Genomic DNA, 21,985 nt, shown 5'->3' on the forward strand with positions numbered 1-21,985 from the left:
TTATGACATGTTGTGTGAACTTGGCGATTGTGGTTTATTCAAATGTTATACACTCCTCACATCACCCTACTACTAATTGAGGATTATGCAAGCAATCCTTGAATAAACCCTGGGTTTGCATGACACAGTACAAGCCCCTGCCCCTACTCACCACAGTTGGGGGTTGCAGATTGAACATGCTGGCTGCATATGCAGAGGCACGTACGATGGCTCATCATGGGTTAAATAATCCACAATAACCCAACTATAGTGTGTGAACTAGGTCATTTATATGCACAGCCCCTTCAGCTTGTTAAAATCAACAGTTTTCAGTGGCTTTCCTGCCCCACCCCCTTTTAGGCCGCAATCCTAAAAACACTTCCTAGGGAATAAGCCTTGCTGAGCTCAACGGGACTTATTTCTGAATAAGCATGCATTAGGATTGTACTGTTAAAATCTAAACATAAAAGTATGCTATTATGTTGTCATGTCTTAAAACATTTACAAGTATTCGAGTAAAAATAAATTCCAAGTAAAGCTTTGAAAATGACATTTAAACTCACACTAAGTACCCATTATTGAATTTTTCCACCCCATCAAAATATTTCAGCTCAACTATTTTTGACTATTGGAAACTACTTTTCAGATATTTATACATCACATAAAATTAATATGACCTTTTTAGTTTTGTTTACTCTAAATCAAACATGCAAAATTAGATTTCCATCAATTTAGAGGAGTATTTTTTTTCCAATTCAAGAAGTTCAGAAAACCCACACCACTGCAACAAACCATGGTTTCTTCTGAAATCGCAACCAGGCTGGAGTCAGACGTTAGGCAGCACTGGAAATAAATTGCAAATTCTATTTTTAAAATCCTGATGAGTGCTGTCTTGCAAAACATAAATCACATAGCTCATTCCATAATAAATTTATTAGTCTTAATGCGCCATAGGACTTTTTATTTTTAAAATAGTAACATATGAATGTTTAAGCTCAATAGCTTGGAGTTATATTTAAGCAAAGAAGAAATCACAATTGTCTTCTGAAATCCAGTACTCACAGAGTATATATAGGCAACCACTTATCAAGTGGCAACCTATCATTAAGTACATATAGGGGTGCCATCCATAATGCAAAGAAAACTTTGGCATGCAACCTTTTTCTAACATTCCCAACTGATAGCAGGAGCATGGTACATTTCTGGTTTCTTACACAAGCAGCTTAGATGCCCTCATGAGATGGGGAACTAAGCCCCATTCGAAATGGCGTTCTCCTTTAAGAAAGCAGGTTAGTTGACAACACTGCCAGAGCCAACAAGATAAGCTCTAGCTAAACTACTAGTTTCATTAGCCCTCTCCTGACCTAACCCCAGTTGTACACCCAAGAATTACAGATGTAGGAAATTCCTCTAATGACATTCAGACACAAATCCCTCAAACATATAACAATATTTAAACGTCACTGAGACTTATTTAGGGGCCCAATAGGGCCTAGCTACTTAGGATTTGTTTCTTGCTTTGGGACAGTATGTCATTTTGCAAAAATATATCTAGCATCATTTGAGTAACTGTGGCTTACATCAAACTGTGAGAATTATGAATGTGTACTTCATATGAATGGGTGGTTAGCACACTGTATACCTACTACAACTGACAAGGGAATTACAAATAAAATAGAAATAAAATAAATACATAATTTGTGGCACTTTTGCCACGTGCAGGAGGGGCTACAAAGCTGGTCCCAATAGAGTCAGGCCTGCACTTCTGTCTGCCATGCTCTGCTGCTTTCTTGCTAACTAGGTCACTAGAACAGAGGTAATGCCACAGCAATCCACTGAATAGGCATACTACACACGTACTGGAGAGTAATGCTCATACTTTGACCTTGCTGACATGTGGCAGAATTTTCCAGCTACCACTAATTGAAGAAAATATTTTTAAAAGATTTAAATAAATTAATGAACAAATGTTTCCTTATTCTACAGAACACGTAAAAGAGTTCAAGGTAATTGCACTTTGTATGAAAAAGAAAGCTTCATTTCAATTAAATTAGTCCTTGTTAATCTTCAATTGTGGTTGTTACAAAAGATACATGGAAAAGAATAAAAGGCAAGCAACGTTAAGAACATGTAAATTAATTTAATTACTAAAAAAGGTTCATGTGTTTTCTATTTAAGCTTTATATTAATCAGACTTCTTCAAAACATGAGTTTATGGATCAAAGGAATTTGTAACAGTGATATCTACAACAGATTATGGGATACTAAGGTTACAGCAAGTTTTTGAATTAGGATTAAAGAAACATGCCTGTTTAAGATGATTAAACTAGGCCTGTAGAAATCAAAAGCAAATTACATTCTACAAACTGAAAGGATAAGATTAAGATGACCGTCACAGATCTTCAAAATATCTGTTCTTGGTATATTTACAGATCTTAATCTACTCTCCCTATTGCTGTTTTGGGAAGAAACGATTTGGTGGCTTATACACATAAATGACAATTCTAGACATCAGAAACCTTAACCCTTCAAATACAAGTCTGAACACGACACACCAAAGGTGCTCTCTGTCAACATTGTAGAATTATCCTAAACCTAAGCAACCTCACTTGGTTTGTACCTTCTACCTCAACTTCTCAAAAAAGGAATATTGATGCCTATTAAATATAGATTTTTATTCTACTTCTCATCCAGATACAATGATCTAACTGAAAAGTTCTGAGCACTTAGTCGAGGATTAAAAAAGACAAGCAACTGAAATCAAATAGTAGTTCTCCATGCACTGTCCTGGAAACTATTTTTGAAACATGTCTCAAAAGTAAATTATTATCCCAATATCTTTAAAAAAAAAAAAAAAAAAAAGGTCCAGGACACCTCCAAGTGACTGATATGTGAACCAATTCTGTGACCCATCTACATTTCTACAAATAAATGAGAAAAAAATAACTGGCTGCCTGTTACCTACCAAGCCATGTACAAGGTCATGCTATTCTCTTACAAAGCTCTAAACAACTTGAGACCAGGATACCCCTAGCAAACTGCTTTCCAGGCAACACTTATGATCTTCAGAGGAGGCCCCGCTCGTCATTCCGAGACAAAGAGAATGTCATCATGAAGCACCTCTACAGCGGGCCTTCTCTGTAGCAGCACACACCCTCTGGAAAACCCTCCCTCCCCTATGCGGTTTAGGAGGCGGGAAATGTAGTATTTTTAAACGTCTCCCAAAAACATATCTCTTTAAACAAACCTTCCCTGGACTGTAACTTATTTCGGTTTTATGTGATTTTAAAGTTTTAAATTGGATTACCACATCATGGTTTTAGTTGTAAACAGCCACGAGAGCCTAGGCTGTTGGGCAACATAAATATGAAATAAATAAATAAATAAAAATTTAGACACTGTTCAACCCCAGTAAACCACTTGGGTTAATAAGCATTTTGAACTAAACATTAGGGGATAGCAGGTCATCTGAGCCATGACTTAGTGTGTTGAGTGACCCATGGTGACTACATAACTAAGGTTTAAACACGCTCACTAACCATTTGCTGCAAAAGGGTTCACAGCCTAACCATGACTTAGCATATTGTCTGAACAGGGCCTTAGAGTAGAGAAGTGGCAGACAGGCAAAGCATTAAGCACCTCCTTCCCCTTTCTATATTCCAAATTGCCCTCAATCTAAGCAGCTTTTCCTGAGAGTGGAGGAAGTGTCAAGATTCATGCAAGCATCTCAGTAACCCTTAATAGGCATTCAGCATACTCACATGAGGACTAAAAGCAATGTGACAAAATCGGCATGCAGAAAAGGCCAACCCCAACATCTCCATCCTCCCCATGTCCAACTTTATGATGTTGAGAAGGAAGATCTGAAGGAAGCTGCTTGCATTTGTTTGAATGGAAGTAGAAGTCTCCAACAGTAAGGAACCCTAATAAAATAGGGTTCCCAATTACTTGGGCACTTCTACTTGTTATCAAGCAAATACGAGTAGAAGCCTCCTTCAGCTTTGCCCCCTGGGTAGGTCTTGCATGAGCACCCATTTCACTTTCCCACAGTTAGCCTTCACATGAGCAGGCTGAATGCCTGCATACAGCTAGTGGTCTAAGGGCTGCTCAGGGCTGCCTCTTTCTTGAACAGATTTCTATGTCAAATAATGATTTGCATTTGAAATTGTTTTAATTCTGTTTTTAAAAAATAGTGTGCCACTGGAGGAGTATTGCTGTTTGAGAAACCAAAGCCCCATTTGATTATCAAAACTAAATACATGGCTTTTTAAAAACAGACTATATGTAGTTTATTGGTGGGTCCTAAGTTCTTAAACAAATTGGTATTGCACAATGCCATCCTGTTTGTGTGTCTGCACATCTAAAGCCACTAATTTCATAATTGCCCCTTCACCTATACACACAAACAATACATTGCATGAAGATTTTAGATTATCTTCAGTAGTACAAAGGCTTATTTAGTTGTTTAGGTGGTATCCACTTTTATTTAGGTAAAAATGAAAGTACAATTATGAATTATTTGATTTATATCAATCTTCACTTAATAATGTAGATCATAAATTTAAGATCACTATTTTAAATCAATCCACTATATTTTAAAAAAGCAAACAGATTGCTACTGACCCTTTCTCCCAACTCCTTCAATTCCCCCATGGAGACAATGGCTTAATCTAAGAACCTTTCTCTTTAGTAACTCTCATTTTCCTGTCAACTGCCCTACTGGTTTCATTCACACTCTTCTTGCCTTAAGCATGTAAACAATGACTTAAGCATCCTCTACACCTGACTTCTCCAATATGGCACTCTCCAGATGTGTTGGGCCCACAATTCCCATAATTCCCAGCCAGCATAGTCTATGATCATACTGCCTGGGAAATATGGGAGCCGTGGCCTATGCTGATACAGAATTACAGGAGCTGCGGTCCCAACCCATCTGCAAGGCACCATGTTGTGGAAGGCTGCTCTACCCACATAAATGGAATACCATCCTCCTATAGACAAAAAACAAGTAAGTGGAAGATGGACTAAATTATTATTATTATTATCATCATCATCATTTTTATTTTTATTTGCATCCCACCTTTTGCCCAATGGTGAGCCTCAAGGTGGCTCACAGAGAGGAGGAAATCTGAACCGGCTGATGCTCTTTCACCTTTTACGATCCCCTTTACCAATTGCTCTTATGTTTAATGCATACATTTTCTGATACACCATGAATTTGCAGTGCAAAGGTCTTTCATAATATGCAATGTACTGTAGCGACATTAACCCAATACAATGTGGGCAATGTCAACAGATAACAAGTTATCTATCCGTTGGAAGCCCTACCTATTTTGGGAGAAACCACTCTCTATTGTGCAAGTATATCAATCTGAGTTTAGCTAAGGGCAAATACATTTCTGTTAATTTGAACAGAAGCCTTTGATGAAATATTTTAATCCTTCCCCTCACATTTTAAATCTGCAGATGCATTAGTACAAGATGTGCACTGGGTTGATGTTTTTTAGGAGTCTGATATGACAACATTTTATACAAATTACATGTTTGATATTATTCCTAATCACAGGGGATTTATAAGTATAGCTATGATTCATGTACTTATTATGAAAGTGGACCTTTGGCTAGGAAGAAAAGTTCTTATTATTTATATTAGTAAATACCTAAAATTGACAATGCTTAAGAATGGAACACAAAAATTCAGCATAAACACAGATCATTTGTCCTAAAAATCTGGCCTTGTTTGAAAACGACATTACCATCATTCAGAACCTTTTAAATCCATAAATATAATCCCTTTAGGATTCCATTTACTAGTCCTTGGCATGAATGTTTCATTTTCCCTTATTATTGAAACAACAAATATTTTCAAATATCTTCAAACATGAGCTACACCAATTTACAATGGTTGAGTGCCTAGAATAAACACACAAAATAAAATTTTCTTATCCATGTAAATTAGGGAAAATTTGGGTTAATGAATCAGTTTCAATGAGTTGAAATTGTACAAGTTAAGGCGACTTGTAAAATAAAGCTACAACTGTCTAAACCAACCCTTTATAATCTTATAAAGAGGCAGAACGAGCACTAAATTTGTCGCTATTTTTACAACTTTTAAATTAGAAAAATCACAGCCCAACTTACTTTTTCTGGGAGGGGCTATCAACCTTTGGAAGACCTGGAACATGACACAAAAACTGGAGTTAGAAAGGGGAAGTTCCTTACCTGTTAGGAGAATTCTTCCTAAGTGACCCTGTCCAGCCAAGTAATAGGGGAGAGCACTGGAACCCTTTAACTACCAATGCACAGGACGTTCCATCCAGCACATGGAGACAAGCTCTTCAAAGTAGAGCTACTGCTCAGCCTCCCTGCTTCTCTGTCTTTTAGTGATAAATGTTTCCCAAAAGAGGGAAGCAGTAGGGATACCTGACTAGACAATGGCACTCTGGAAGAACTCCATTTACAGGCAAGCAACCTCCGATTCTCATGCAGATGGCCCTGTCCAATCACAGGCCTGAAAGCAGTATCTGCCCAGTTACAGTTGTGTCAAGCAACTCACTAGTGGAAGAGAGATGACAACATAGATTGTGCAGCAGGGAAAAGGGATGGTTCCGAGTGAGACCACCCAAGTTTACAATGGCTCTAGTAGTGCTGTGAGGAATTCCAGAGAAATCTTTGTAAACTGCCCAGACAGCTTCAGCTATTGGGCAGTACAAAAATGTAATAAATGAAATGAAATGTGTCTACCTGTATATTATGACCCCTTGTACAATTACCAGAAAGGAAGCTACTCGTACCTTAGATTATAATATTGCACCCCACACTCTTCATCAGGGGAACCTGGTGCAGCATTTTGTTCTCATATCAGCTCTACAAGGTAGTTTAGACTAAGAAATGGTGGCTTGTTCAGTACCAATTAATGAACTTCATAAGTGAGCAGAGATCAAAGCTGAATTTTCTATATAGATACTACACTACACTGGCTGCAACACAATAGAGAACTAACAATTGCCAGAATATCTCTTCTGAGGAGATGACTGCAAAAGACTAAAGTTACAACAGTGTCTCCATTGAAAACAATGTTTAAAATAGATACACTAACCTTATTCCTTTAATACACATTTTTCAACAAAAAAACTTTGCAAAGATGATCCTATACCAGCTCTTTATTTGTCATGTGAGCTCTCCTCTCTTCAAACTACCCCAAAATTAATGGAAGACATGTTGTAACAGATGAACAGCAATATTCAGATTGAAAAATCACAGCCATATATATGGACTTGAAGTTCAGAAAATAACTTGAAGTAATTTTAGCCACAAACACGCTACTTTTCTAGTGATTTTTTCAATCACTAAAGATGTCCTGTTTAAAACAAGTCCACCATAATTAGTATGTCCATTTTTTCACTCTCATTCGGTAGTCTATGCAGAAAAGCTGACATAAAACCTGATTTAGTCCAAACAGAAGTTATACAAAAAGTGCAATTGGTTGGAGTTGAAGGAGCCAAGTTTGTATGTTCTCTCAGTAGTATTTTTTCTTAATTCTGCCAACAAGAACTGATTCTCAGCCCAACTGACATAATACTATTTTACTGTAGACCAGCATTAGTCATAGTACTGACATATTTCAAGCCACATGCAATATAGTTCAAGACAACATCTGCAAATAGAGCTGATGCAATTTATGAAGCACTTGTAGTATTTATAACAGGTTCCTAATCTCATTTGACCAGAATCCACATAAGATATTGAGGAATTACCTGACAGTTAAGATTATTCTTAAATGTAGAATAAATCTACTTAGAAGTTAAGAACCAATTCAATCATTAAAGGGAACACAAGAGTAAAAGCAATTTTGCTTCTCCAATCCCTGCTTTGTTGTTAACTGAGAAGCAAGCTCTCCAATTTCACCTCCATTAGGGTCCATGAGTACTTCTGACATTATACCTGAAGTGTATACTTTGAACTGATGGTAATAAAAAGTTGTTCTTTATTCTGAATGTGGACCACAACTGATTTTTCTCTCCCCCTCAAAACAAATAGCATACAATTCTGATTCACTTAGTCATGTGAAAGATTAAAAATCAAAAGCAAGCACAGTAGCCAAGCACTGTTTGATGGGACGTGGGAAGAAGTTAGGGAGGAAAAAGACAGGAACATTCTGACATCAGTTCAGGTGTGAGCTCTTGTGGTGGCTGAGTGGTGGATCAACTAGAAACCAATCATAAAACAACTGACAGATGAGTGCCTTGATCATATGACAAGTTCTTGTTTGCCAATAGTCCAAAGTTTTAAAAAATTACAGGCCACTTCTGCAATACGAAATCTTCTACTTCTCCTATATGTAGAAAGGCAATCACACTCCTGAAAGAAAGAGTGGCCTATCTCAGCCTTTAAGGTCCCTTTTGAAAAGTTTCTCTTGGGTTATCCTTAGTAATTAAATTGAAAAGAAGTAGTCTAGGTCCTCTAGTCTAGATCTAAATTCCATGTATGAAGGGCATAAGAATGCCTACCACTATATAAGCCAGTATGTTATAAATCTTCTCCTTGTGAGAATCCATATTTCAACCATACCCTAGAGTGATTAGACTAAAAGCTTTTTAATTGCACTCAATTATTATTACATTTATATCCCTCCTTGCAAGGAATCCACGAAACTAGTTTACATGATCCTCCTCCTCTCCATGTTATCCTCACAGCAATCCTGTGAGGTAAGTTAGGCTGAGAGTCAATGACGAGCCCAAAGTCACCCAGTAAACTTCATGGCCAAGGGGGAACCCATATCACCTGAATCCCAGTCCAACATTTTATTTATTTATTTATTTATTACATTTCTATACCGCCCAATAGCCGGAGCTCTCTGGGCGGTTCACAAAACATTCTAACCACTACACCCTGCCGGCTCACTCAACGGTTGATATAGCATAGACTAGTGATTCAGCTATGCTAGAATAAGAATAACTAAGTCACATGTTTGTTCAAAACTTTCCACTTTCAATTCTTTTCTTTTCTGGGACAGCTCTTAAAAGTGTGGTAGGAGCACATAACCTACACTGAACTCTTAGTTAGGAGATGACCATCATACTGTAACTCACTTCAGCTGTTCCTGGATGCCACCACATAAAGCAGAGTAGAGGAGAATGACAATATCCTCTAATGACTTCATGGAACATGATCTTCTTGTGAGAAAAGAAGGTAGAATAAACTGCACAAATTGCTGAAAAACACCCAAGAAACTAGCTGTTTGAGTTGCGTAAACTGTATTTACTGCCATTGTGAATGGTGACACTTGCCTATCATTCCCTTGAACAATGAACTCAGGTGGCTGAGTAACAACAGAATTGGAGCCAAAAGAAGACCACAAGAGAGAGGTACCAGCATGCTCAGATAAAACTAGGGATGTGCAGAAGCACAAAACATCTTAAACCCAAAATTGAGTAATCCCTCACATCCAAGAATCAGCTCAATGAGGACATACTCTGGGGCCTCAAGGAGCCACAAAATGCAGAGTGACGATTGAAAAATAAAAACGGAAACTAATGGGAATGGGTATTGAGAGTGAATTGGCCTGTTTGAACCCCTTACACAGTTTATAGTATCCTGGAGCAGACCATGAATGGCAGGAGCAAATACTGAACACATGCACTCCTGTTAGGGAGTAAGAAAGCACTTCAAAATTTTGCTGCAGGTCCTATTTGGAATATATAATTCAGCTTAGCGTAAAAATCTCACAGACTGTACTTTTTGAATTTCTTGGCCAGTCTATACCTATCTCTCCCATGTCAACTGAGGAGAACACTTCTTGCATTTGAGCAAGTGGGATTGTCCATGAAAGCTTATGTCTTAATTCATTTGCAAAGCAATTTGCTGGTACAAACATTAACCAAGATCTGAAAATTTAGTTCAAACTTGGTTTCTGAAACCCACATGAAACTAGTTTCAGATCCTTGTTAAACTAGAACCATAGATAACACTAATCATTGTTAACATTAGTCCTGACAAACTGTTTATCCAGCTTTGATAATATGGAGGAAGGAAGGAGAACAAAGAATTTATTCCAGGAAGCTAGTAGGTAATCCTGAGGCTGTCTTCCCACTAATAGCAATATACATAGAAGCAGTGTTACATCTACACCTAAACAGAGAGAACCATTCTCAGTACACAAGAACTGAGGATGTTAATTGCAGAATCAGAAAACACAACATTTCTATAAGATTTCTTTTGACTCATATTTGAGAAACTAACTTACCATTTATAATGAGTAAAGATTAATTAAGAAAGGTATTTCTGAAACTTGTCTGTTCACACTTAGATTTTAAGGCAGATGCAATAGCTAGCATTTCTATGTTTCTTATATATAATAATAAGCATGAATATTTAGTTACAAAAGTAGTCAAATAACCTCTCCCTTTTCTTAACAGAATGCAAACATCCACATTATCTCCAAGCATAAACAAATTGAAAAGAAAATCCGACAATGAAATGGAGATGGAATACCTGTTTGACATATGATAAAACATTAACAGCGATTCAAAAAAATAATAAAGTGAGCAACTAAAATTATAGTGCAAAAGTATAATATATACTTAAAAACATTGATGTCTGATGAAATTTGGCAGCTCACTATGTGCAACTACCATGCATCTCAAAAGTGTTCTCTTTCATGCATACCTCAATCCTGACCCAAACTGGCTATGTATATCAATATTATCTCCAGCCAATAAACACTGTTTCTCTGAGTAACTTTTAAAAATAACCTTAACACAGCCTTTATAAACTAAAGACTATGTATCCAACTCTTAACAATCCACCTGCCAAATGGTAACCTGTGGAGAAAAAGTTATCCGACTCCCCCCTCCCTCTTGCAGGCCTTTGCATCACCACCCAAACTGTGCTCTGCAGGATTGGGGCAGGTTTGGGAGGAGTGCAAGGGGAGGTGTGATCAGCAACGCTGAATATAAGCAAAACTGCTGCAAATATAATCATCCTGTACATACATCCTCACTGACATCATTTCCACAACCAGTGAATATGGGTGGAACACAAAAACATACATTTTCTATTGAAGTCAACAGGTCTTCAAGCTTTAAAGGATTTAATCAGTAAAGTGATTTAAAAGTTATCTAACCAAACAGGGCCAATTTTATACCAATAAGGGCACATAGTTTGTTTCTGATATATTATTGTATTAGGAAATTTAAAAGAGTGTGTTTTGTGTACTAAATTGTATTCTCTCATGCTGCCTTCATTGTCCTCAAAAAGGCACCTAAATTTTTATTTTAGTAATATGCATAGTGTATTTAAATTTAGCCTATTAAATCAGTTCAAGGGAAGTTGATTAATCAACAAATTTTAATTGGTTAAAACCCTAATTATTACCAAGTAAAAATGTTCAGAATTGAGGTATCAATCGCAAATAGAATTCTATCAAACTGTCAACTACCAAAATTTAGTTGAATGGAAAAAGGAGCAGTTTTATCTTTCTGCTCAGATTTAAACCAATTAAGGTCTACCTAAAAATAATTTTAGAAAACTTCCAGACATCTCAATCATGTAAGAGCAAAAAAAACCAACACTCTGAATGAACTGGCTTTGTGCATGCATTTCCCCCACATTATTCACACGGCTTTTCAGTCTATAAAACATAATTGCACTGGCTAAAAATTGTTTTGAATGTGGTACTAATATATATTTGAATTTTGATACTGCTTTCCTTTCTTCATGACATACACTTCAGTTGCATTTTAGAAAGAACTCTACTGAAAACTGTATAATATAGTATTAACTCGTTAAAAAAAATCTTTAAATTTCCACATAAGCTGACAGTGTGACATTTATATGGCCTTGTGCATGTGTGGGATGAAATCTCAAAATTGCATCCTTGTGCTGCTTAAGTAACAGTGGCTACAGTCCATATACTCTGCTCATATTTCCATAGTGAATTCTTTAAACTGCCTCATTCATACATTTCTATTAGAGGTAGCTCTGTCTAACAAGACAATTTGTAGAGAGAAAGAGTTACTTAGAAATACCTGACTGGATCTAAATTTAGTACAATCATGAAATCAAATCTTCACATGTGGGAACAAAATAAATATTATGACCATAATCAGGGATGCAAATGTTAGATGCTTCTTCCCCTCTCCCCTTGGGCAGATCGAAAGTTTACTTTAAGTGTGCCCAAAGGTATTTCCATGTACTGCAGAACTTATATCCTTTTTCTTTGAACAGTAGCCCTCCATATTATGTTACAAACTACTTCTGAATCATCCACAAGTTTAAGAAGTAGCTTGTGAAGTAGCACAGCAGCTGCATTATTTTTGTTTTTAAGTCAACAGCCTCATGCAGATCTCCATGTTCTGGATAAAGGTCTTTGAAGGGATCCATAATTCAATGCTCTATGAAGAATATATTTGTTAGCTATTGTCCTTTTCCAATAGGAGAAACTTGCTTTTGAAAAAGCAAATACAGATATATTCCTTTCAATATCCTTTTTAATATTATAAATTGTTTTGTTGACAAAGCCTTCTGTGATGCTTTAGATGAAAAGTACTCAAAAATATTTCTTTTACATGCATACAACCTATGAATGAATGATACTTTCCCTAATTTAAAGAACACATCTCAAATCATGAATATTTAATGTAGTTACTTACTGCAGGTACCAGTAATTTTTTTACTTCTTCCACAGCCCTCTTCAGTTTGATTTCTGCTCTGTTTTGAGCATCTTCCACAGTGATTAGTACATGCAAGTCTTCATTGAGATGTTCCCAATTGGGCTTGCCTCTGTTTTGTTCTTCCTGAAAAAAACAAAACATCATATTTAATTTCTGTTGTCTCAGCTACAAGAACTCAATACATTTGAGTTAAAAAATCTTACTCAGAGAAATAGGTGGAATCAATACAAATATGAAGTTATTGAATCAGGCTTAAGTTTGCCATTAAGTTCCAAGAGTAAATATGAAGTGCATTTGTGGTTATTTCAAATGACTTACTAATTTGTAACTTTCAAATGTGCCATTTGCGCAATATTTTTGACTGCCTGGAAGAAGGCTTACAACTTCCCTTTAAATCTGTGAATGAAGCCAAACAATCAGATTACCAAAAATTGGCATTGCTCAATACAAACATAAGACAGAATCATGGTGAGAGCCTGTGTAGTGGCTAGAATGTTGGACTGGGAGTTGGGAGATCTGGATTCTAGTCCCCATTTGGCCATGGAAGCTCACCGGGTGACTTTGGGTCAGTCACAGACTCTCAGCCCAACCTACCTCACAGGGTTGCTGTGAGGATAAAATGGAGAGGAGAGGAGGATTATGTACACCGCCTTGGGTACCTTGGAGAAAATAAGGCGGGAAATAAATGTAATAAATAAATAAATAAAAAATATTTCAGAAAATGAAAGATAAGGAAGGAGCATTCATGTGCAAAGTCAGAGCAGCACACTTTCTGAATTTTCAATTTATCACTATTATTTTGAATTTCAATTCACCCATTGTGAAATGAGTACTATTATGTCTGAACCAGTCCAACTACCATTCAAAGTCATAATGAAATAGGTAGCCCTGCTATAAAAATATATGACACTTTAAAGATGATTGTTGGTGCACAGCCGTTCCAAGCATACTTGGGATGGAGGCAACGGGCTTCAGAGATAGGAAGAATCCTCACACAGATTAACCAAGGGTATTATGTCTAGCACTTTTTGTGTATGTGTGGGGTCATATATGGAAATATAAGGGACCACTCAGAACAAATAAGATCCATGGACACAAATGCATGTTATATTAGCAATCTAATAATTTCACTACAATGACTGGCAGCATAAAAAATGCTGTAAAAATAGCCCACATATTCCAAAACATAATTACAAATGAGAAGAGACAGGCATGAAAAGATCAGGCTATCACTGCCAATTTAAAGGATTTATACTACAACATTGGAAACAAGTAGCTAATTTGTCTCCTGAATAAAGTTATATTAAACATTTAGGTAAAGATAGGTAGATGACATACTGACACACACAACAATTTTTTTCCTGGATTTATCTTAAACACAAAATCAATTTTGTACATTCACAATTAGCACTCTTCTTTCTAGATTGAATTGTTTTCCATACATTAAATAAAAAGTCTGAGATGCCAACCTTACCATGACACTAATGTAACTACTGCTCATGTTCAACCATTTCAAACTATGCTCATTGAGCCAAGAACTATTCTATACTAGAGGTGTACACTGACACTGACTCTCTCTCTCTCTCTCTCTCTCTCACACACACACACACACACACACACACACACACACACACCCTGCTTCAACACTTTGGAAATTGCCCCAATTCTATTCTGAATTGGTCCTCTTTGACTCAGTATCAAGCCCAAGTCGAGGATAGGAAACCCAAGGTTTCATGCTTCCCCCATTAACTATCACAAAAATTAAAAAAATCAGTTATAACTTCTTGGTCAGAACTGGACAATTGTTGCAGGCACAATAGCCCCTTAGGATGACTTTTCTCTAATAGCTTTCTTGACACTGCTCATTGACCACATCAGAAAGCTATAGAGTTTTTGAAAGCCTGGATCCACCCAAAGGTAGTCTAATATATACTGGACAGTCATCAGTGTCAACTGCACATAGACAGCATTATAGCAGTTAGAATTATAAACACTGTCGCTAGAACGGGCTGTTAGAAGAGCACCTTCTTGCTGATGTAACTGAAGATCCAGCTTAAGTGAATGACCCATGAAAACCTGAGCGACTTATTTATTTATTTATTACATTTTTATACCGCCCAATAGCTGAAGCTCGCTGGGTGGGTCACATATTATTGTATATTCCCAAAACATCATACACCTCATTTCAGTTCAGCTTCATCCAACTTGCTTGCACACAGTACACCTTAACAACTAGTTCATAAAGGGTGAAATCCAATGCAGTAGTTCTGCTGACAGACCTGCGTCCATCACAGAACTGGGAGGGAGGTGATTCTGCCTCCCCCTCTGTAGCTCCTTACACACTTTCAAAATCTACTCTGGAGGATTGAGGCACCCTCCAGAACAGATTTTTGGGTGGTGGTGGGGCCTTCTGGGGAAGGACAGAGGAGGAAGTCCCATTGGAAAATAAAGATATTTTTTAAAAAATCACTTGGCACTGGAAAGCCATTAATGCAGTCACTGGGCAAGCCTGCCTCGGAAAAAGAAATCCAAAGCAGGGTGCCACAACTAGAAAGGCTCACTCTCTAGTTGTCTCCCACCACGCTTCAAACAGTGTTCAAAGATTAACATGTCATTCAGGGACTTGCGTTTATGCCGAAGGCACAATCTCTTTGCGCCCTGAGATCCAGACAATAGTGTCGAACGAATGTCAGAGGAGTGGACCATGTAGCCGCTTTTGCAGAGGTCTGGGATTGAAACGCCTCGCTCAAAGGTGGCTGAGGTTGACACTCCCCTAAGTGGAGTGAGCTCGAATATTTCCTTGAAGAGGAATATTCGCGATCTCGTAGGCCAATCTGATGGTTTGTGTTATCCAGGATGAAAGTCGCTGAGGGGAAACTTGTTGTCCTTTTTGGTTACCCCCATAGCACAAGAATAGTCATTGGGACTGACGAAAAGGTGCTGTCCTTGAAAGGTAGAAAGCAAGAGCTCTTTTAGCATCCAAGGAGTGGAGCGTACTCTCTAGAGGAGAAGATGGTACTGGAAAGAAGGCTGGCAGAGTGATGTCTTGGTTCAGGTGGAAGGAGGAAACCACCCTTGGAAGAAATGCTGGATCCGGTTGGAGGACAACTTTGTCATGATGGAAAGTCAGGTAAGGAGGGTCGATGCGTAAAGCGCACAACTCTGAAGCCCTACGGGCTGATGTGATGGCAATTAGAAAGGCCACCTTAAAGGTGAGTAGTCTAAGTTCTGTTGTTGCAAGAGGCTTGAATGGTTTCGATGAGAGTGCCTGTAATACAACTGAAAGACTCCATTGTGGGACTATGGAGCGTAAAGGTGGAAGCATATTCTTCATGCCTTTCATGAAGCATTTGATGACCGGATGCATGAAAACGGTGGAGCCTTGAATGGTGATATGAGAAGCAGATATGGCTGCTAAATAGACACGCAGAGAGGAGAATTTGAGACCTCTTTGGAAGAGAGAGTAAAGGAATTGCAGGACAACGGAGATGGGAGCTGATTCTGGGTTGGATGCTCTATTGAGAGTGAACTTAGAGAAAGCTTTCCATTTGTGAGAATAAGATCTCTGTGTAGCGGGTTTTCTGGCAGCATTTAAGACACTTAGTATGTTCTGTGGGAAGTCGGGTTCTAGAAATGATGTCGAATTCTCCAAGCTGTTAGTTGCAGTATGTGGACATCGGGATGGAGAATGCGGCCCGAGTCTCTGGAGATTAGGTAGAGGAGTGAACCAGGGTTGCCTGGGCCACCAGGGGGCGCTCAGGATGGCATTGGAATTGTCTGTCTGCAGTTTTACTATGACTCTTTGAAGGAGTGGTATAGGTGAGAACAGATAAACCAGAGGACCTGACCAAAGAAGCTGAAATGCATCTCCCATGGAGGCTCGACCCAGGCCCACTCTTGTGCAGAAACGGGTGCAGATGGCATTGTGAGGAGAGGCAAAATGGTCTATTACGGGTTGTCCCCAACGGTGGAAGATTAATGAGAGAGAACTCTGGGATAGTTGCCAATTGTGGTCATATACAAAGTGGGGGCTGAGGTTGTCTGCTATTACGTTGTCCTGTCCTGCAATGTGTAGAGCGGAGAGGAAGATGTCGTGGGCAATAGCCCAGTGAAAGATTTCTAGGGTCAAGTTGATGAGGTCTGTCGAGCGTGCTCCCCCTTGTTTGTTTATGTACCATACAACAGACATGTTGTCTGTGAGTATTAGTACGTTGTGGCCCGATACAAAATGTTAAAAGGCGAGGAGGGCTTTCTTGACAGCTAGGAGTTCTTGCACATTGATGTGCTTCTTTTTGTCTAGGGCATTCCAGAGTCCCTGAATCTTGAATTGGCTGCAGTGGGCACCCCAACAGAGCTGTGAGGCGTCTGTAATTACCGTTCTCGATGGAGTCGGTGGTGTAAATTCTAGGCCCGGAGTAATGTTGTCCGCGATAGTCCACCAAAGAAGGGATTGGCGGATATGTGGTGGTATGGATAGCCTGCAATGATGGGCGTCGGTCGTGTTGTCATAGTTTTGGAGTAGCCATAACTGTAGGGGCCTCATCCGTAGGCGTGCCCAAGGAACAACGTAGACGGACGCTGCCATGAGACCGAGTAGTTTCTGGATCTTGAAGGCGGACACGGTGTTGCGACAATAGAGTGAGCGTGCAAGGAGTGATAGTGTTGCTGCTGTCTGGAGGAAGAAAAGCTTTGTCCACAGTGGAATCTAGGATTGCTCCTAGGAACTTGATATGTTGGGTAGGTTGGAACGTGGATTTTTGCTCGTTGATGCAGAGGCTGAGCGATGTGAGAAGGTTGACTGTGGTTGTGGTGTTTTTTATGGCTTCCGTTTGTGATTTTGCTACTAGGAGCCAGTCATCCAGGTATGGATATATTTCAACTCCTAGAGTCCTTAGGAAAGCGCACACAGGTGCCATACATTTGGTGAAGTTTCTGGGAGCTGTTGTTAAGCCGAATGGAAGAACACGAAACTGGAAAATGTCTTTTCCTATTATAAAACGGAGGAGATGGCATTGATTTTTGTGGATAGATATATGAAAATAGGTGTCTTTGAGATCCACAGCTGTGAACCAAGCATTGTGTTGAAGGAGTGGGAGAATGGCTGCGAGAGTAGTCATTCGAAATTTTGTCATTGTGATGTAACAGTTTAGATTTCTTAGGTCTAATATGGGGAGCAGACCTCCGTCCAATTTGGGAACTGTGAAATAGCGTGAATAAAAGCCATTTTTGAGGTGTATTCTTTGGATGGCTCCCTTTTTTAGTAGGGAAGCCATTTCCTGATTTAGTGGCAGGGATGAAGTGGTGGTTTTCACAATTCCGAGTTGTGGTGAGGATGTAAGGGTGATTCTGTATCCTTGTTGAATGATGCGTAAGACCCAAGAATCTGTGGTGATGCTTGCCCAAGTGTGAAAGTGAGGGGCGAGTATGTTTCCGAATCTTGGGATGTTGAGAGAATGGGGCGGTGAGTCAAAGACGCCGTTTGGCAGTGTAGTCCGATTTATTTTTGGTTTGCCTGAAACAGTTGGGAAACTGTTGTCACTTAAATTGTGTTTGTGGTTGGTACCGCGGAGGACGATCTTGTTGTTGTGTGATAGACCTGGGGAATGTGGATTGCTGAGAATGAGGCCAGCGCTTGGGGCGATAGAAGGATTGTTGAGTCTGGACTATGCCCGTCTTTTTCGCTGTATTTCTTGCTTTTTGTATGCTGTCCATAGCCTCATCAGTAGTGGAGTTGAATAGTCCATTGCTGTCAAATGGAAGATCTTCAATCCATGTCCGTGTTTCCTGGGATAATCCAGCCGAGCGAAGCCATGCGTGCCTTCTTAGGGCAACAGAGCCTATCATTGCCTTAGATGCGCAACCTGTGGCATGGCGCGCTATGTTGATTTGTTGTCTGGAGAGCCTCATGGCCTCTGTGTAAAATACTTGGGTTAAATCCTGCTGTTCATCAGGAAGGTATTTGCAAAGGGAAGACATCTTTTCCCATAGAAATAGTTGATAACGTGCCATGGTGGCCTGGTAATTGACTACTCTGAGGGAGAGGGCAGTAGAAGAATAAATTCTGCGCCCAAAGCCATTAAGTCTGCGCCCTTCTTTGTCTACGAGGACGGTATGTCTTCTCTGGGAACGACCTTGCGAAGCCTCAACAATAATAGAGTGAGGATTAGGATGGTTGAATAGAAAGGGTGCCTCCACTTCCTGGATCTTGTACATTGATTCATATCTCTTGGAAGTCGGGGGCATTGAAGACGGCAGTTTCCAAGATTGCTGTGCAGTTTGGAGAAGCGTAGGTAGGTAAGGAATGGCTACAGGTGCAGAAGATTCCGAGGAGACTGCGTCAAACACTGGGTCATCTAATTTTTAGATGCCCCCGACATCTTGATGCCCAGAGAAATAGCCATGCGCTGAACCTGCTCTCCAAATTGTGCCATGTCCTCAGAAGGGGATGATCTCTCTGGGGGGGAAACTAAATCCATAGGTGACAGAATGGAGGCTGGGACAGAGGATTCAGAGTCTGAATCGTAATCATCATCATATTGTGGGAGTGGTTGTTGTAGTTCGGCAGTGGCGCGGGTCTGAAGGGCAGCTGACGTAGGTATTGAGGGAGAGGCTCTAGGGGTATCTGCTGTCGAGGTGGCTGAGAGAGGAGACCGTCTCATTCGACAGGCGGGCGAGAGAGCGAAGCCGATGGGGGTTGTCGGTATCGAGTATGAGGAGGGTACCTGTGCCTGCTATAAAGATATTCCTGCTCTCTATGGTATCTCCAGCCCTCCCAGTAAGGCGGAAGTGACCATTCGGAGGCTCTTTCGTAATCCCTCAAGGGGGAGCGAAATCTGTTGTCGTGGTGCATCGGTACCGGTGGGCGGTACCGACAGATCGCAGAATGCATTGAGGCAGGTAACCCTTCTCGGTACCGAGAGTGAGGGGGTGATGGTCGGTATCAGGTCTCCTTGGTAGTGGCAGGTGGAGCCCGTGGAGCCCGGTGGTGAGGAGAGGTTGCTGCCGGCTGAATGGTTAAAGCAGGAGTCCCTGATTTCTCCGTCGGAAATGGAGGGTCCCGGTATCATGTCGTCCATGGGAACAGTGATGATTTGAATGGATGGAGAAATCGGTATTGGTGTGTTCGATACCGAGGCTCTCGGTGTCGAGGGTGTGCGCATTGGAGATCTCGGTATCGGTGATCTCGGTGGTGATGGAGGGGGAGGGGGGTTAGCCCTCTCCAAATGCTTCGATTTTTTCTTTTTCTTCTGCGGCTCCTCCACAGGGCGCTTGTCCCCTGGCTTCTTAGATCGCTTTTTTGTAAGCATAGGAGGCGAAGCACGGCTACTAGCCGGTTTGTGAACCGCCCAGAGAGCTTCGGCTATTGGGCGGTATAGAAATGTAATAAATAAAATAAATAAATAAATAAATAATACTTTTGGGGCAGAGCTCCGAGAAATTATCTGCGCAGATGGCTGGGACATCGACTCCATAAGTCCATGAGTGGATGGGGTTGTGGCGGGTGCAGATGGATCAACCGCTGCCAATGCCCTCTCCCAAAATATAGATCTGAGGCGGTCTGCTCGTTTTTTATGGGCCCGCCTGGAGAATTTGAGGCAGAAGACGCAGGATTCAACTTTATGGGACTCACCCAAACAAAGTAGGCATAGGGAATGTCCATCTGTAACAGAGATTTTCTGTAAGCACTTGGAACACTTTTTAAACAAGGCGGTCTGTGCCATAGGCAGAGGAATGCGAGAATCGCAGAGGGTAAAAGAAGTTAAACAAGATTAATAGAATATAATAATTGTTATTATTATTATTATTATTATTATTATTATTATTATTATTATTTAGGAAAGAAAGGAAGGGAATAGAAGAAGGAATTTGAAGAGTAGAATGAGTAGAAGAAACGAGTTCTCAGCAAGGTAAGTAGAAAAAACCTAGAGCGAAGTCTCACAGAGCTGCTAACTCTTCAGCGGTCGAAAGGAACTGGAGAGTTTGGGCGGGAACACCCGAGTATGCTCAGTGGACAGTAGGGGAGGGGTTCCCGCCTAAAAATATTGTTCTCAGCTTGTGAAGTCTCCGGAACTAGCTCTGCGCAGGCGCAAAGCCCATATGTGTGATGCACAGAGACCACGAAGAAGAATTAGGTGTTCTTTGACCATTTGTTTATCAATCTCAAACTGCAATCCTGCCCCCTCAACTTCTGCTTCACTTTTTCCAGGGGGGTCATAGACTCGCTTTTGGGAGAAGAATGAGGCAAAGTAGGAATTGAGCACTTCAGCCTTTTCTTTGTCATCAATTTGCCATCCTCATTAAGCAGTTGAACCACCATTTCTTTCCTCTGTCTTTTACTACTCACGTATCTGAAGAAAGCCTTTTTATTGCTTTTAGCATCCCTCGCTAATCTCAGCTCATTCACAGCTTTAGCCTTCCTGACACCATTTCGGCACTTCTGTGCCACCTGTCTGTACTCTTCTTTTGTAGCCCAGCCTTCCTTCCATTTCCTATAGGTATCCTTTTTTGTTTTCAGGTCATCTCTAAGCTTTTTGTGGAGCCACAATGGTTTCCTCTGTTGTCTTCTATCTTTTCTCCTTGTTGGAATTGTTTGTAACTGTGCCTTTAAAATTTCCTTTTTTAAATACTCCCACCCATCCTGCACTACTTTTCTCATTAGGCTCACTTGCCACGGGACCTTACTTATCATAGTTCTGAGTTTATTAAAATCAGCTTTCCTAAAATCCAGAGTACGTGTATAGCTACACTCAACTTTTGTCTCCTTCATAATCAAGAATTCAAGTATGACGTGGTCACTTTCCCTCAGAGTTCCCTTAACTGCCACTTTATCCACTAAGTCATCCCTATTGGTCAATATCAAGTCAAGGATTGCCGATCCTCTAGTTTCTTCCTCCACTTTCTGTAGGGGAAAGTTATCACCCACACATGTCAGGAATTTCTTGGAAGGGCCACTTTTGGCAGTATTTGTCTCCCAACAGATATCAGGGTAATTGAAGTCCCCCATCACTACTACATCACACTTCCTTGAAACACTGGCAATTTGTCTTATATATAGTTTAAAAGAGAAGGGGGAAAAGAAGAGATCCCACTCATTTGTTCATTTATTTTTCAACTGCAAGTTGTTGGGGTTTATTTGATAAAGAAAAGCATGATGTAAGCTTCTAAATAAAGCATAACATACCAAATACAAAAATGCCAACATTACAACACAAGTACATAAAAATGCAAATTCTACAAAGCATCATACAACAGAAGGCTACAACTAATTAACAGCACGACTAGCTCTCAAGCACAGTCTAAAAACTTAACCCAAATCAGCAGAAAGCTTGCTG

General features: G+C 39.9%; 1 protein-coding gene across 5 annotated transcripts in view; it reads right to left on the bottom strand.

Annotated features, from left to right (window-relative positions):
* QKI (QKI, KH domain containing RNA binding) overlaps positions 1 to 21,985 on the bottom strand; it is a 155,063-nt gene that overhangs the window by 44,742 nt on the left and 88,336 nt on the right. For all 5 annotated transcript variants that reach the window (XR_010025374.1, XR_010025373.1, XM_063124463.1 and 2 more), the window contains exon 4: positions 12,633 to 12,776. Coding sequence is in view for 3 of the 5 variants with exons in the window: in XM_063124463.1 (XP_062980533.1) it covers positions 12,633 to 12,776 (144 nt within the window). In the remaining 2 variants the exon portion in view is untranslated. The remainder of the gene's footprint in view (positions 1 to 12,632; positions 12,777 to 21,985) is intronic.

The sequence above is a fragment of the Elgaria multicarinata genome, chromosome 4 (assembly GCF_023053635.1).
Source record: "Elgaria multicarinata webbii isolate HBS135686 ecotype San Diego chromosome 4, rElgMul1.1.pri, whole genome shotgun sequence".
In the NCBI taxonomy this organism is placed as follows: Eukaryota; Metazoa; Chordata; class Lepidosauria; order Squamata; family Anguidae; genus Elgaria; species Elgaria multicarinata.